The 12972-nt window shown below is 47.9% G+C and overlaps 1 protein-coding gene across 1 annotated transcript in view; it reads left to right on the top strand.

The window, feature by feature from the left end:
- The window catches only part of Impa2 (inositol monophosphatase 2), a 29635-nt gene extending 20580 nt beyond the window's left edge, over positions 1 to 9055 (top strand). Inside the window, exons 5-8 of the mRNA XM_034518165.2 lie at positions 1117 to 1225; positions 5947 to 6055; positions 7178 to 7329; positions 8615 to 9055. Coding sequence (XP_034374056.1) covers positions 1117 to 1225; positions 5947 to 6055; positions 7178 to 7329; positions 8615 to 8730 — 486 coding nt within the window. The 3' untranslated portion in view covers positions 8731 to 9055. The remainder of the gene's footprint in view (positions 1 to 1116; positions 1226 to 5946; positions 6056 to 7177; positions 7330 to 8614) is intronic.
- The last annotated feature ends 3917 nt before the right edge of the window (positions 9056 to 12972 follow it).

Raw genomic sequence — 12972 nt, 5'->3', positions numbered from 1 at the left:
CCCTCATGGCAACAAGAGTTTGCACAGACCTCAAAGTCTTTTGGTGTATACTGGTAAAACTTTTCAATATTGCCAGTTGGGTAAAGGAATTAATGATCCATTGGTTTCTCTGTTCAGTGTTGTCATGGAGACCAGTGAGCATTTATTCTCTCCTAGCCACCAGGTTATTATAACAAGAGTCAGGGCTGCCAGGAAAGAAAACTAGGGGCCGACAAAGCTCAAACGGGTCCTTGGCTGGAATGGGCCATCCTATCCTGTCCTATATTTCTAGTTCCAGAGCATGGGAATACTGCAATACTGCTTTCAGTCACACCCCAATCTAGGAAGCAACTCTCCCTTCCCTGCAGCCCACAGGACATTTCCCTTGATCTTGGGGCCTCATCACAGGTGGCCACACAATTCAGTGATGCCTAGATTTGGGTATCATGTTGTGGCCAGGGTCGAGGGTGGGGGTGGGGCAGGTAAGTATTGCTAGAGAGTCACATACTGTTGGGAAGTCCTTCCAGATATAAAATCTGTTCTATAGGTTGAGTGTCTAAGTTTATAAGGGCTGCCTAGGACTCTGCTAAGGCACCCTCCTGACACCCTGAAGGTGGGCATATGGTACCAAGCACAAGCATATGGTACTAACCCCAGGTGAGCAGGCAGAAAGAGACAGGGTGTGCTGGACATGTTGACCTCTTCCTCCTCCTGTGGTGTAGTGGTCATGCTTCCTGGGGATGTCCCTGGGTTCCTGGTCTGTTGGCTCTATGGATGTGCCCTCAGCTCTTCACATACCAGTAACCCAGAGGATCCTTTAGGGGTTTTTTTGTTTTTTTTCAGTTACAATTACTTTTTTTTACCAAAGGAAGAGTGGAGAGGGGAGAGAGTTTGTTATGATCATTTTAATACTCTTATTCGTATTTATATAATTGACCATTTGACATGGTCATTTAAGAAACAGCTTGCCACGTCCACGTGTAGTTTGAAGTCGGCTTTTCTCCACTCCTCTTTGGAAGGCAGTTTTGTGCCTTTGTCATGATTCTGGTTCCAGCTCTAAGAGGAGTGTTCATCTTTAGATCCGCTGTTGCTTCTGTGTCAAGGAGTGACATGTCTGCTTTCTTCCTGCCCCTTTAGCTGGAATTCGGAGTGATTCACCACTGCACAGAGGAGCGGCTGTACACCGGCAGGAGGGGCCAGGGCGCCTTTTGCAATGGCCAGCGGCTCCAGGTCTCCAGGGAGACAGGTGGGGCTTATTCAGCTCTTCCTGGGTTGTTTCAGCTAGACATAGATAGATGCCCAGGGTGACTATTACACGTAGTGGTGGTCATCTTCTTCAGAGAGTTCTAGCTCTTTTTAGGGATGCAGTGTCCCTAGTGGAAATGGGCAACATTTATTCTGTATAGGTGGCAATACCACTGTATGGTCAGGAGCTTTGAATGCATTATTACATCTTCTTGTATATATCTATCATCTTTAAAATGGCAGTTACTGGTTGCAGTTTGGTCTGCTGGGACTAAGAGAGCAGCTTAGACCAAGGGCCGGCAAGCATCCAGGCATGACTTGGTTGTACCCATGACCACAGCCATGTATCTGGCCTCTGACCTGGCTGTTGGAAGGGTGGAGACAAGCAGTGTTTGCACGTGCCCCAGGCCTGCCACCAGGATTATGACTGTCCTTTGTTTGCCTTAAATGTTGAGGTTTACGGACATTGCTTGCAGGAGGTAGACCATGGAACTGCCTGCCATTGACAGTGTGCTGGCTGGGTGTGCTCTCTCCTCCACCCTGTGTCCTACAGTGGTTAAACTAGTCATTTTATTGTGTATAGGATAGGTGTGGAAGGCAACAGAGAAACGCCAGGATTTTGGGGTATGTTGGCAAGGTGGAGACGGGGCAGAAGAAAAGGGATCCCTGAAGAACAGCAGCTGTCGAAGAGAAAGACTTTAAATGCCCCTGAATGGCCACATAATGGAAAGGCAGTGAGGGCTGGGGATGGAGCTGGCGGCAGCGTGCTCACTAAGCACGCCTTAGTTCTTTCTGCAGCTCTGGGCAGGACAGGGATGGCACCCGCAGCCTCTGCTCTTACGTGTCAGAAGCTGCACATCATAAAATGTCCCAACCTCAGTCCCTGCTTTTTGTTTGCTGACACTGGCCTCAGTCCCAAGATGTCAGCCCTTGGCTCCTAGCCGGTCTACCTTCTTTAACAAACAGCCTCTCCTTGTGCCTGTTGTTGGTTTATCTTTTCGCAGTTCCTTCCTCTCATTTCCCCACTGGGTAGTCCTCCCTGGTTAACGCTGGTGTGCTGAGCCAGTCTGTGAGCAGCTGACCTACTGTGTGAAGGCACTGTGTGGATGCTCTCATAGGTCTTTGGGGAGGAGAGGTTGCTTGTGAGAGCCCCCCATGGGCCCAGATCAGGAAAGTAGAACTCACAAGAGCCCTGTAAGACAGCCCAGCAGGACGATTGGCAAGTCAGTGCTCTGGACCCGGAGCTGGCCAGGAAAAGCACCTTGCCCCGTTTCTCCTTCTGCCAGAATGTTTAGTTTGGCTGAGGAGTGATGTTAATTCCATCCATGCTGGCAAAAGGCATCCATCCAAGCCTAGCTGGGAAAGGCAGTGTGAGGAAGCCAGCCATTAAACATGCTCGGGTGAACTTTGCCCCAGTTTTCATTTGATATGACGCTAAACTATTCACACACCCGCTTCCTGGTTGGCCACCTTCACAGTTCAGTCAGGTGGTGACTGCCCGCCCTGATAGCTCCACCCACCCTTGCTCTGGGCCGAGGACTCAGTCTGACTTCCACTCTGCTGGGACCCAGGAAGCACCCAGGGAACAGGGTAGAAAGAAGCTGCTACTGTCTCTAAAGCTCCCGCCCCTGCTGGTCACCTGCCTCCCTTCTGCCTCCACACATTGCCACATATGTCCTCACCTCACCAAAGCACAATTGGGACTTGGAGTCCAGTGAGCTGTTCTCACCTCTGCTCACAGATGTCAGAGCAGGCAGTGTGCGGACTGGCTTCAGGTCCCTATTCTGACTTCTGATGCTGTGCCTAGAGCAAGTTAGGTTAATCTCTCAGCACTCAAGCTGACATGTTCAAAACCAGCATCTGGTGGAAGACAGAGTTAGTTGTAGAGGCTGGACATGGTCTTATAGGGCTGTAATTCAGTACTTGGGAGACAGAAGGTGATTGATCTCTGTGAGTTCAAGGCCATTCAGTCTGCATGGTGAATTCCAGGACTGCCAGAGCTATATACTAGAGTGGCCATGTCTCAAAAAAACCGTCAGCTGGGAGTGTTGGTACACGCCTCTAATTCCAGCACTCAGGAGGCGGGTGGCTCTCTGTGAATTTGAGGTCAGCCTGGTCTACAAAGTGAGTCCAGCATGGTCAGTGTTCTGATTGTAGGGGTGTGGTGATGTATGCCTATAATTCTAGCACATGGGAGATGGAAGCAGGAGACCTCAAGTCTTTAACTGTTGGAAAACGTACAAGTTTTCCTCTTTTGTTTTGGTTTTTGAAATGGACTCTCATTGATGTAGACCAGGCCTGCCTTGAGCGGCAGCATCTTCCCCTCTGCCTCTTCCGTGTTGGACCATAGGCATGCACTACCTCCTCTGACACAAGTTCTCCCAGGTTCCAACTCCACCTGTTTATGTCTGGTGGCATTGGTAACGGAAGTGGTAAGCTCACTTTTTCTTTCTCCCACCCAAATACTCAAGTCCTAACAATCTTAGTTTATCAAAATCCTCTGGATACCTGTTTCCTTACTGTAAAGGTTATTTCCAAAGAAAAATCGACTCACAATTGTAGGTTTATTGCATTTCATATATACAGCTTCATAATTGTGAAGGACAGCTGCAGCTCTCCTACTGTGTGTGACTTAAAATAGCAACGCCTATTAGCGCCAGCTGGGATGGTGAGGCACGGGTTACCTTGCTGGAGACACCCGCCTCCCGTGGTTGCTGTTGTCATCTGGGTGCACAGGGCAGCATGGTGAAGGTCAGTATAAGTGTACCTTGATTTAATGGGGGAAGTGCTCCTAACGGAGCAGCCCACGGGAAGTGACGAGGACCACACTTTGAGAGTAGAGTCCTAGTTGACATCGCAGGGCAGGCTCGTGGGATGGATGCCCCCAACTCCTGTGTTCTTTATGGCTTATCATTGTCCTTGCTACTTGTAAGTTAGTTTTCCTACAAGACTCACCTCTTGTGTAGAGTCTCTAAGATGTCCCCACTGTGTGCATGTCCCTACTGTGTCCTTGCTACTTGTAAGTTAGTTTTCCTACAAGACTCACCTCTTGTGTAGAGTCTCTAAGATGTCCCCACTGTGTGCATGTCCCTACTATGTGCTGGCAGAGTTGGTGAACAGTTCAAAAACAGATTTCTTTTTAAGACAGGGTCTCACTGTATAGCCTATTCTGGCCTTAAACCCAGTCTTTCTGTCTCACCTTCTGAGAGTTGGGATTACAGAAGAGCAGCCATTCCTAAGACAGTTTGGTTTTCTTCCACATGGAAGGGACTTTATTTTTCTTCCTGGATGCACGTGGACCTTTTGGTGTTTTGTTTTAGGGGGTTTTGTTTTTGGTTTTTGTGGGATGTTTTTTGTTTGTTTTATTTCCAGACTCCATAGCCAAGTCAGTTCTCCTAGGGACATAGTTCTTTGACTATTTCCTATCTTTTTCACTTCAAAAAAAAAGTATTTTTCAATTATAATCCATAGTATGTCTTTTTTCATAGCTCATTGCTTCGTGTTCTGTCTTTTGGGACATCTATAATAGGAAATTGGTGTCTTCTGCTTAAATCTGTTATATGCAGATGCCCTCAGAGTCCAGAAGAGAGCATCTAGTTCCCAAAAGCTGGAGTTAGGAGCCATCCGTTGTGGATATCAGGAACCAAACTATAGTCCTGGAAGAGCAGCAGGTGTAACCACTGAGCCATCCCCTAGTTTATGTTCCTGTTATTTAATATCTAAAATATTTTCATTTTTTTTCCTATGCTCTGTGCCCTCTAATTTTGAGTTTTGCTTTTTTTTTTTTTTTTTTTTTTTTTTTTCCATGCTCTTTCTGTTTCATGGGCAGGTCTTCAAGTGTCCACTGACTGTTGAGATGTAATTCTGCCCGTTTTATCTACCCCTGTATCGTTGTGTATAGACTTCACCATGGTTCATTATAGTATAAAACAAGAATTTGCTTGTATAGAAAGGGGCAAGGGGACCTGGAATGTGGAAGATTCCTTTGGAGGTGTTACAGCAAATAAGGGCTGCCAGATAAAACACCATAGTAGAGGCTGGTTCCCCCTAGTCGTGGGAGGACTGAGGTTTTCACCTGAGCACACATACTGTGGCTCCACCTTGCCCATGGTGCGACCTGCTAAGGCAGGACCAGTTTTGCATCTGTAGCAAAGCAAGGACAAACTGCTCCTGACCCTGCCACAGTGACCCTCAGTCATGTTCCTGACCCACAAGCCAGGCTTCCAGCTCAGGTGTTGTTACCCCTCATATCTCTGGGCCATTGGTGTGAGCATGTATTGGCCCCTGTTGAAAGTAGCCATTAGTTTCTAGGTCTTAGCCCCTCTTCATCCAGATCACAGCAGATCACATCACCTGCTCCATGGGAAGATTCCATTCCCGTGATCACTGCAGACAGACAAAAGTTTTCAAACCCTAAAAAGGTATATCTGGTGAGGTGTTGTGTCATCTTCAATCATGGTATATTGCCAGTATGGGATCATTTGACAGCTACTTTTATACGCTACTGGATTCTCCTGAGGTCTTTGTGTTCCTCTGTATGGTGGCATGTCCCTGAGAGGAGACTGGAGAGGGTTCTTCAGCAGGCAATCCTGAACAAAATCGGCTTTTGGGGCCCATCCCAGCAGAAATATAGAATCAGCCGCTCTTGAGAGAACTCAAGATGATGCTATTAGAACCAGGGCTCGGTCTTCATGTTGGTTGATGGGAACTTCTTTCTTGCAGATCTCGCAAAAGCCTTGGTTCTGACAGAAATCGGGCCCAGACGTGACCCTGATACTCTGAAAGTATTCCTGAGCAACATGGAGAGGCTGCTGCACGCAAAGGCTCATGGGTACAGGCCCTCAGTCCCGTAGCCAGTGGGTTGAAAACCAAAAGTGCTCTTGGCTAAACACTCCCAAGGGATGTGAAGAGGAGGCACCGAGAGGTAGGACAGGAGGCTGCTGACACCAGGCTGAGGCACACGGTGCACCATCATCCACGGAACACCGACTGCCAGGTGTCAGGAAACAGATGGGTCCCGTGTCCTAGTCTGTATTTGAAAGCCAACAAATAAAGCTTGGCTCCCTCAATGACTGAACCTTATGGGTCTTTAGAGTTTCTCAGTGGCCTTGCGTTAGACCAGGGGTGTCTGTCTTAGTTACTTTTCTATTGCTCTGGTCAGATAGCCGTGACCAAGGCGACTTTACAGAAGAGTTTACTTGGAGCTTACAGTTTCGGAGGGTTAGAGTCCACGACCTTCATGGTGGGAAGCATGGCAGCAGGCAGGCACGGTGCTGGAGCAACAGCTGAGAACTCAGGCAAAGAGAGAGAGAACTGAGAATGGGGTGGGCTTTTGAAACCACAGCCCACCCCTGATGACACACTCCCTCCAGCAAGCCACACCTCCCCATCTTTTCCAAAAGTCCCATCAGCTGGGAACCGCATACAGAAATAGATGCACCTATGGGGGCCATCCTCACTCAGACCAGTGTCCAGCCACTTGATGTTCTGTCCCGGTGTCCTCATTTATAAACAGGTTGGGTCACATTCATACCTAGCCTAGGACAAATGTGATCTGCTGGCCACAGGTTGAGCATGCTAGATAAACTGTTGGTTAATTATTTCTCCTTTGTGCTTAAGTCAAGATTATTTCACCCTCCCCTCCCCTTCATTCATCTATGTGGCAACTGCCAGCCACTTGAAGGCCCTACATGTAACCTCCTAATGTTCCGTAGAGTTAGGAGCCCTTCATGACCAGTCTTAGTACGGCATGCTAATGTCATCATGGAAAAGTCATCTGCCTGGGCCACTCACTCCAGGCCTGTCCTCTGCACCCTGAGCTGCTGGCAGAATCCTGTGTCTTCATTTCTTAGAGCTGAGTGGGCCTAGCAAGGGGTGAGGGGTAAGGGTCAAGCATGCCATGTCAGGTGTCCCCTCATTCACCCACATCTGTCCTTCCCTCCCTCCTCCCCAGGGTCCGAGTGATTGGCAGCTCTACCCTGGCCCTCTGCTACCTGGCCTCAGGTGCTGCTGATGCATATTACCAGTTTGGCCTTCACTGCTGGGACCTGGCAGCTGCCACAGTCATCATTAGAGAAGCAGGCGGCATTGTGATTGACACCTCAGGTAAGCTCTATGGCCTTTGGCCACTCTCCCCTCGCTGTACCCAGCAGCAGACGCTAAAGCGGGTGACATTGAATAGAGTGTACCCGAGGTCAGAGCCACATTGGATTCCTCCACTTCCTCTGAATTCTGCAGATGAGACCACACTGGGCTGCATAGTGGGGCTTGGTCCTGCCCTCCCTCACACATAAGTTAGGGTCACTTGGTTAATTACAGAAGCAGCAACTTTCCACACTCACCACCACTGACCGCTTCCCATGGTTCTGCAACAGTCCCAGGGTTAGAGCAGACACTTCCCTAACATCGCAGCCCAGAGCCAGGACAGCCCAGTACCCAGCAGGAGTTGCCCTGTTCTTCTGCCTCTGAGTCCTGGCCACTGGTCCCCTGGTCCTTTATAGAACATACCTGAGCCCCACTTACATCTGCTCATCCACTTAGTACTCAAAACCCCTCCCCTGAGTTCTGACAGATATGGTTAGACTTTTTTTTTTAATTTATTTATTTATGTATATAAGAACACTGTAGCTGTCTTCAGACACACCAGAAGAGGGCATCAGATCCCATTACAGATGGTTGTGAGCCACCATGTGGTTACTGAGAATTGAACTCAGGACCTCTGGAAGAGCAAGCAGCCAGTGATCTTAACCGCTGAGCCATCTCTCCAAGCCCTCATTTTTCCTTCTTGATTTTAGAGTTTGTTCGTGAAAATTCTGTGTCCCACTTTTAGCTATTGGGTGTAGGAAGTGGATCTCCTGTAGTCTGGCTTTTCTACATCTCCCCCATTTCTCTTTTGCGAGACTTGAATCTCCTAGCAATGAACAAAAGTAAAGTTGTGCTGGCCCTTTGGCCTGAGTCTGCATTTTTATCATGCACCCAGGAAGGTGCATAGAACATGTGGGAAGGCAGGCTTGGCCCTCCCAGACTGAGTCAGGGAAGCACATCATCTCTGTCTGCCACAGCACCCTGCTGTGTGGCAAATACAGGATATTCTGTTCCCATCCTGGTCTCTCCCAGTTTTACATTTCACAGAGCCATCGGAAGTCTAAGATAGGGCAGCTTCGGTGCTCAGTCCTGTGCGGCCCTGGCTACATTCCCACTAGGGCAGGGGAGGTATCAAGAGTTACCACACCTCCCACACAGCCAGCTTCGTTTACTTGGCTGCTTGTAGGGACTCCACCTTCGCCTGTGGGCTCCTTTCCTCTGCTCGTATATGTGAAGCATTTGCTGCAGGAGACTGACACACACAGGCTCCCATAACCCAGATGCCCGCCCTCCTATCTGTCCACAGGTGGACCCCTTGACCTCATGTCGTGCCGAGTCGTGGCTGCTGGCACCAGAGAGATGGCAGTGCTCATAGCTCAGGCCCTACAAACTATTAACTACGGCCGGGATGATGAGAAGTGAGCCACATACAGCTCGGAGGCTGAAATGCAGCAGCAGCCTGGGAAAGAGCTGTCCCAGTGTCTTGAGCCCCAGGACAGTCTACCACAGCTCTGCCCGGGCCTCGGAGCTTAGCTGATTCTCTCTAATCTCCTGTAGCCCCTTTCCAGGTCGGTACATGTTCTTTCACCAGAGCCAAACCCAAATCTTGTGAGGTGTGTGTTAGACATCCATCTTGATTGTTTGTCCAGAGTGCAAATCTCAGGTAATAAAGCTTTAGAACGTGCTCTCAGGCCCTCTCCCCTGCCCGTGGTGATACAGAATGCAATAAATCAGAATTATAGTGTTCTGCTTTGGGTCTTCCTCCAGCCTCTGGTTCTCAGGCAAGGCTGTTACTGCTATTACCCCACAGGCCGCCTCTGCTCAGCTTGGATGTCTGGCACTCCGACCATGGCAACGGTGAAAACTTTACCTAAATATCAGTCTCCTGATCTTCAGGCTCTATTTATCTACACATAGTCTTTAGCCATTTTTTATACTGCCTTCAGTTGACCTCCAGGGAATACGTGTACTATATAAATTAAAATGCTGGATATAGAACCTTTATCAAAGGTATATTGAAAGGGGAAAAAGAAATAAGAAACTGAAAAACAATGCTAAAATATTTTGTGACAAACATTTTTGTAAACAAAATCTTTTAGGAGTTGCAACTTTTTAAACAATGGAGGGTTTGGGGGTTGGGGGGAGACGCTAGGGTAGAACTCAGGCTCTGGTGCAGATTAGACAGTCTTTGTACCACTGAGCTATATCCCAGCACTATGGACCAGAATTCTGGTTCCAAGTTAAGCTGTGGCCCTAGACTGTTAAGCCAGGTGACTGTAGCCAAGGCCCAGATGGTTCTGAAATATCTGTACTAACAAGGCCTCAAGGCCTTTTCCATCTTGTGAACCTGTTCAGTTCTAAACCCGGCTACAGTTGCTACAGTTGCTGTCAGGGAAAAAAACACAGCACTTCTCTTCTGTGCCAGAAAATACCCCCTTGTTAATTAGTGGGAAGTTTGCGTATTTCCCTTGTTTTGTCTGTGACATAGAGCTCCGTGCTTTGTTAAGCACCTTTTCTCTTTGAGGGAATTGTCTATCACCTGTGGCCGCACTGCCAAAACACAAAGTTCAATTGTCCTGGTCTTTTCAAGCTACTGAATACTTTCAAAAGCAGCTAAGCCATTTTGAGATGGCTGTTGGGTTCATCTCCAGAAGCTGCTTTATTTATCAGCGTGACTGTTTATACATATTTATTCTGGTAGCACTTTTCCATAGGTGAGTTGTTTTGTTTCTTTGAGAAGGGATTTTATGAATCCCAGGCTGGCCTGGAACTTTCTATATAGCCAAGAATGGCCTTGAACTCCAGCCTCTACCTCCCCGCTACTGAGATCACAGACATGTGCTACCCTGCCTGGCAAGAAGATGTTTTCTGGTTTAGCCAGTAGGCCTAGATTTGTATCTTTTTCCTTTTTTTCTCAGAATATACTCCAAACAGCACCTAACATATATACAGATACACAAAGAGCTCCTCAGACTCTTCAACGTGTATTTTAAGACATGGTGTTTTGTTATGAAGATCTCCTGGGTTGAATACTTGTGAGGGTTATTTTCAAATAAGTAAGTCCTCAGGAACAAGCTGTATTTGGGTCCTCAGACCACTTAAACAAGCTGTGTCTGCATTATTTCAAGAGAAATAGAGAGCTCTGGGGAACAGGGAAGCCCCAAGGTTGGGCCAGGCAGGGACCCTTGCTTGTTTGCTGGTTCACTCATTCCCTGAAGGACCTGCCAGGAACAAAGCCAGTCAGTTGTTTCTGTGCTGTTCCAGGTTACCTTCCCACTACTCTCCCACTCAGGACCTTTTTACTTCTGTTCCAAACAGCATCTTATCTGGTGGTCAGTGAGTCCATCCCTTCAGAATTCTGATCAGTTTCCACACACTTTCCCATAATTCCCCTCTCTAACTCAACAGCTCTGTGGTAGCATCCTGTAAAGCAGTGGATCTCAGCCTGTGAGTTGCGGCTCCTTTGGGGATCAAACAGCCCTTTTAGAGAAGTTACCTGAAACCATCAGAAAACACATTTATAGTATGATTTGTAACAGTAGCCACATTACAGTTATAAAATGGCAACAAAAATAATTTTATGGTCAGCATGAGGAACTGTATTGAAGGGTCACAGCATTGGAAAGGTTGAGAACCGCTGCCATAAAGGAAACATCTGCCTTTGTCAATTAACCAAATGATAAGCGCCCTGCCATCCATAGCGGAGGTCAGTTAGGTGAGGCTTTGTGTTCTGGTTTGTGTCCTCAGAAAAGCTACCGAGGCCTCTTGCCTCAGGCCTGCCCTGTATCAGAACTCTCGAGGGACATCACTAGGCATTAAGGGAACGCCAACAAGTGCAAAGCATCAGATGGATTTGCTGTTTGCTTTGTGTTTAGTGAATTTATCTCCAACATTTTCCAAACAACTACAGTGCGGTGTCCTGCACAAATTCTAACCTCCATGATCACTGGGGTGTGCTGTGTCAGAATGACCAGCTTCTGCTTCTGTGAAGCTGAGGGGGAAACCGCTGGTTCATCCAGTGGTAAAGAACAGTGGTGTCAGTCTGTCACATTTTATCAGAGTCATGCCCTGTTGCTGTCTTGTCTGTTCTTTTAAAAATAATCTGATACATAAAAATGTAAACTCATGTAATATTTCAATGTGCATTATGTAGTGTTTAAGTCAGTAAAGCCTACCCAGTGATTTGCCATTTCTTTTGTGAGAAAACATTCAGGCGATTTGTTCTAGCATTTTGAAGTATATGATACTAATCATTATAGACAGATGGGCACTTTACTGTGCACGATTGATCACTCATTTTCTTGCTATTGTTATTATTTAAAAGTTCGAAGAACATCTCCCATGGCTCAATAGGGTGCCTCACCTATTAGAGGAAACCACAAGTGTCTTGTCGGGCTGCTCCCAGCTTGGACTGATTGAAAAACCATTTACAGTCTGCACTCCAGGTTCTTGGTATAGCTCAGAATATATTGCCAGTGCTTCTCAGCAGAACACAACATTCACCTCTGTTTTTCCTATAGAGACAAAGTGTAACTAGAGCACGTGTTTAACAGTGTAAGAAGGGCCTGGAGAGGCAGCTTGGTTGGTAAGTTTCTGCCTGCAGCCATGAGGACCTGCTTTGAGATACCGCACTGTAGAAGAGTATCAGGCGGACCTCGGGGCTCACTGGCAAGCTATTCCAGCCAGCTGGTGACCTTCTGGTTCAGAGAGAGACTCGAAAACTGAGGTGGAGAGTGACAGAGGGAGATTCCCATCGTCAACCCCTGGCCTTCATGCACACACACAGGGTGCACAATCAAAAGATCCAATGTCTGTAGCCGAATCCTTCAGAGCCTTCAAAGGGATGGGCAGGGCTGTGTGTGAGGATGCAGTTTAACCATTGAGCTTACACTGTTGTAGGTTTGGGAGTGGAGGTTCTAGAGGCAGATTAAATGGTGCTCCAGTAGGGACCAGAAGTGTGTGCATCAATACAGACTTCCAGGAAGGACAGCCACTGTGGAAACCACTCCCAAAATCAGGGCTTCTTGTCCTGGCTGCTTCATACCTTTCTCTCCCAGGCTTCCCGATTCAGCCCCACAAATCACTTTCCCGACTATCTGTGAAGGGATCAGGACAGGTTTATGTCTGGTCCCCAGTTAGGCGGAACTGGTTGGGAGGAGCTAGAAAGTGTGTCACTGGAGGTGGGCTCTGGGGTTTTGAAGGCCCGTGCCATTCCCAGTTAACTGTTTTGTGGATCAGGATGTAAGCTCTCTCAGTTACTGCTCCAGCGCCATGCCTGCTGCCATGCTTTCCCCAACGATGGTCATGGAGTCTAACCCTCTGAAATTGTAAGCCCCAAATAAACTCTACTAAAGGATGCCTTGGTTGCCGTGTCTAGTCACAGCAGTGGAAAAGTAACTGGAGACAGTGGAGATGCAGACTCACTTGGAAAAGCTACCTGTTGAGGCTATGATGTAGCCAACATGGGGAGACTGGGCCATGGTGTGTCCAGTTTGCCTGGGCTAACACTTGCCACCACTCAACCTATGCATGCCAGCAGCTGCCCCGGGGCAGATGGGAAACAGAATCAGGGAGGTGGTGAGATAGGTCTGGGTGGGGAAGAGTTAGGGTTAGAAAGCAGGTAGGACTGGGGATGTCTCCTTTAATTGCAGCACTCAGGAGGCA

The sequence above is a fragment of the Arvicanthis niloticus genome, chromosome 14 (assembly GCF_011762505.2).
Source record: "Arvicanthis niloticus isolate mArvNil1 chromosome 14, mArvNil1.pat.X, whole genome shotgun sequence".
Lineage (NCBI taxonomy): Eukaryota > Metazoa > Chordata > Mammalia > Rodentia > Muridae > Arvicanthis > Arvicanthis niloticus.
This window is presented reverse-complemented; position numbering and strand designations above follow the sequence as displayed.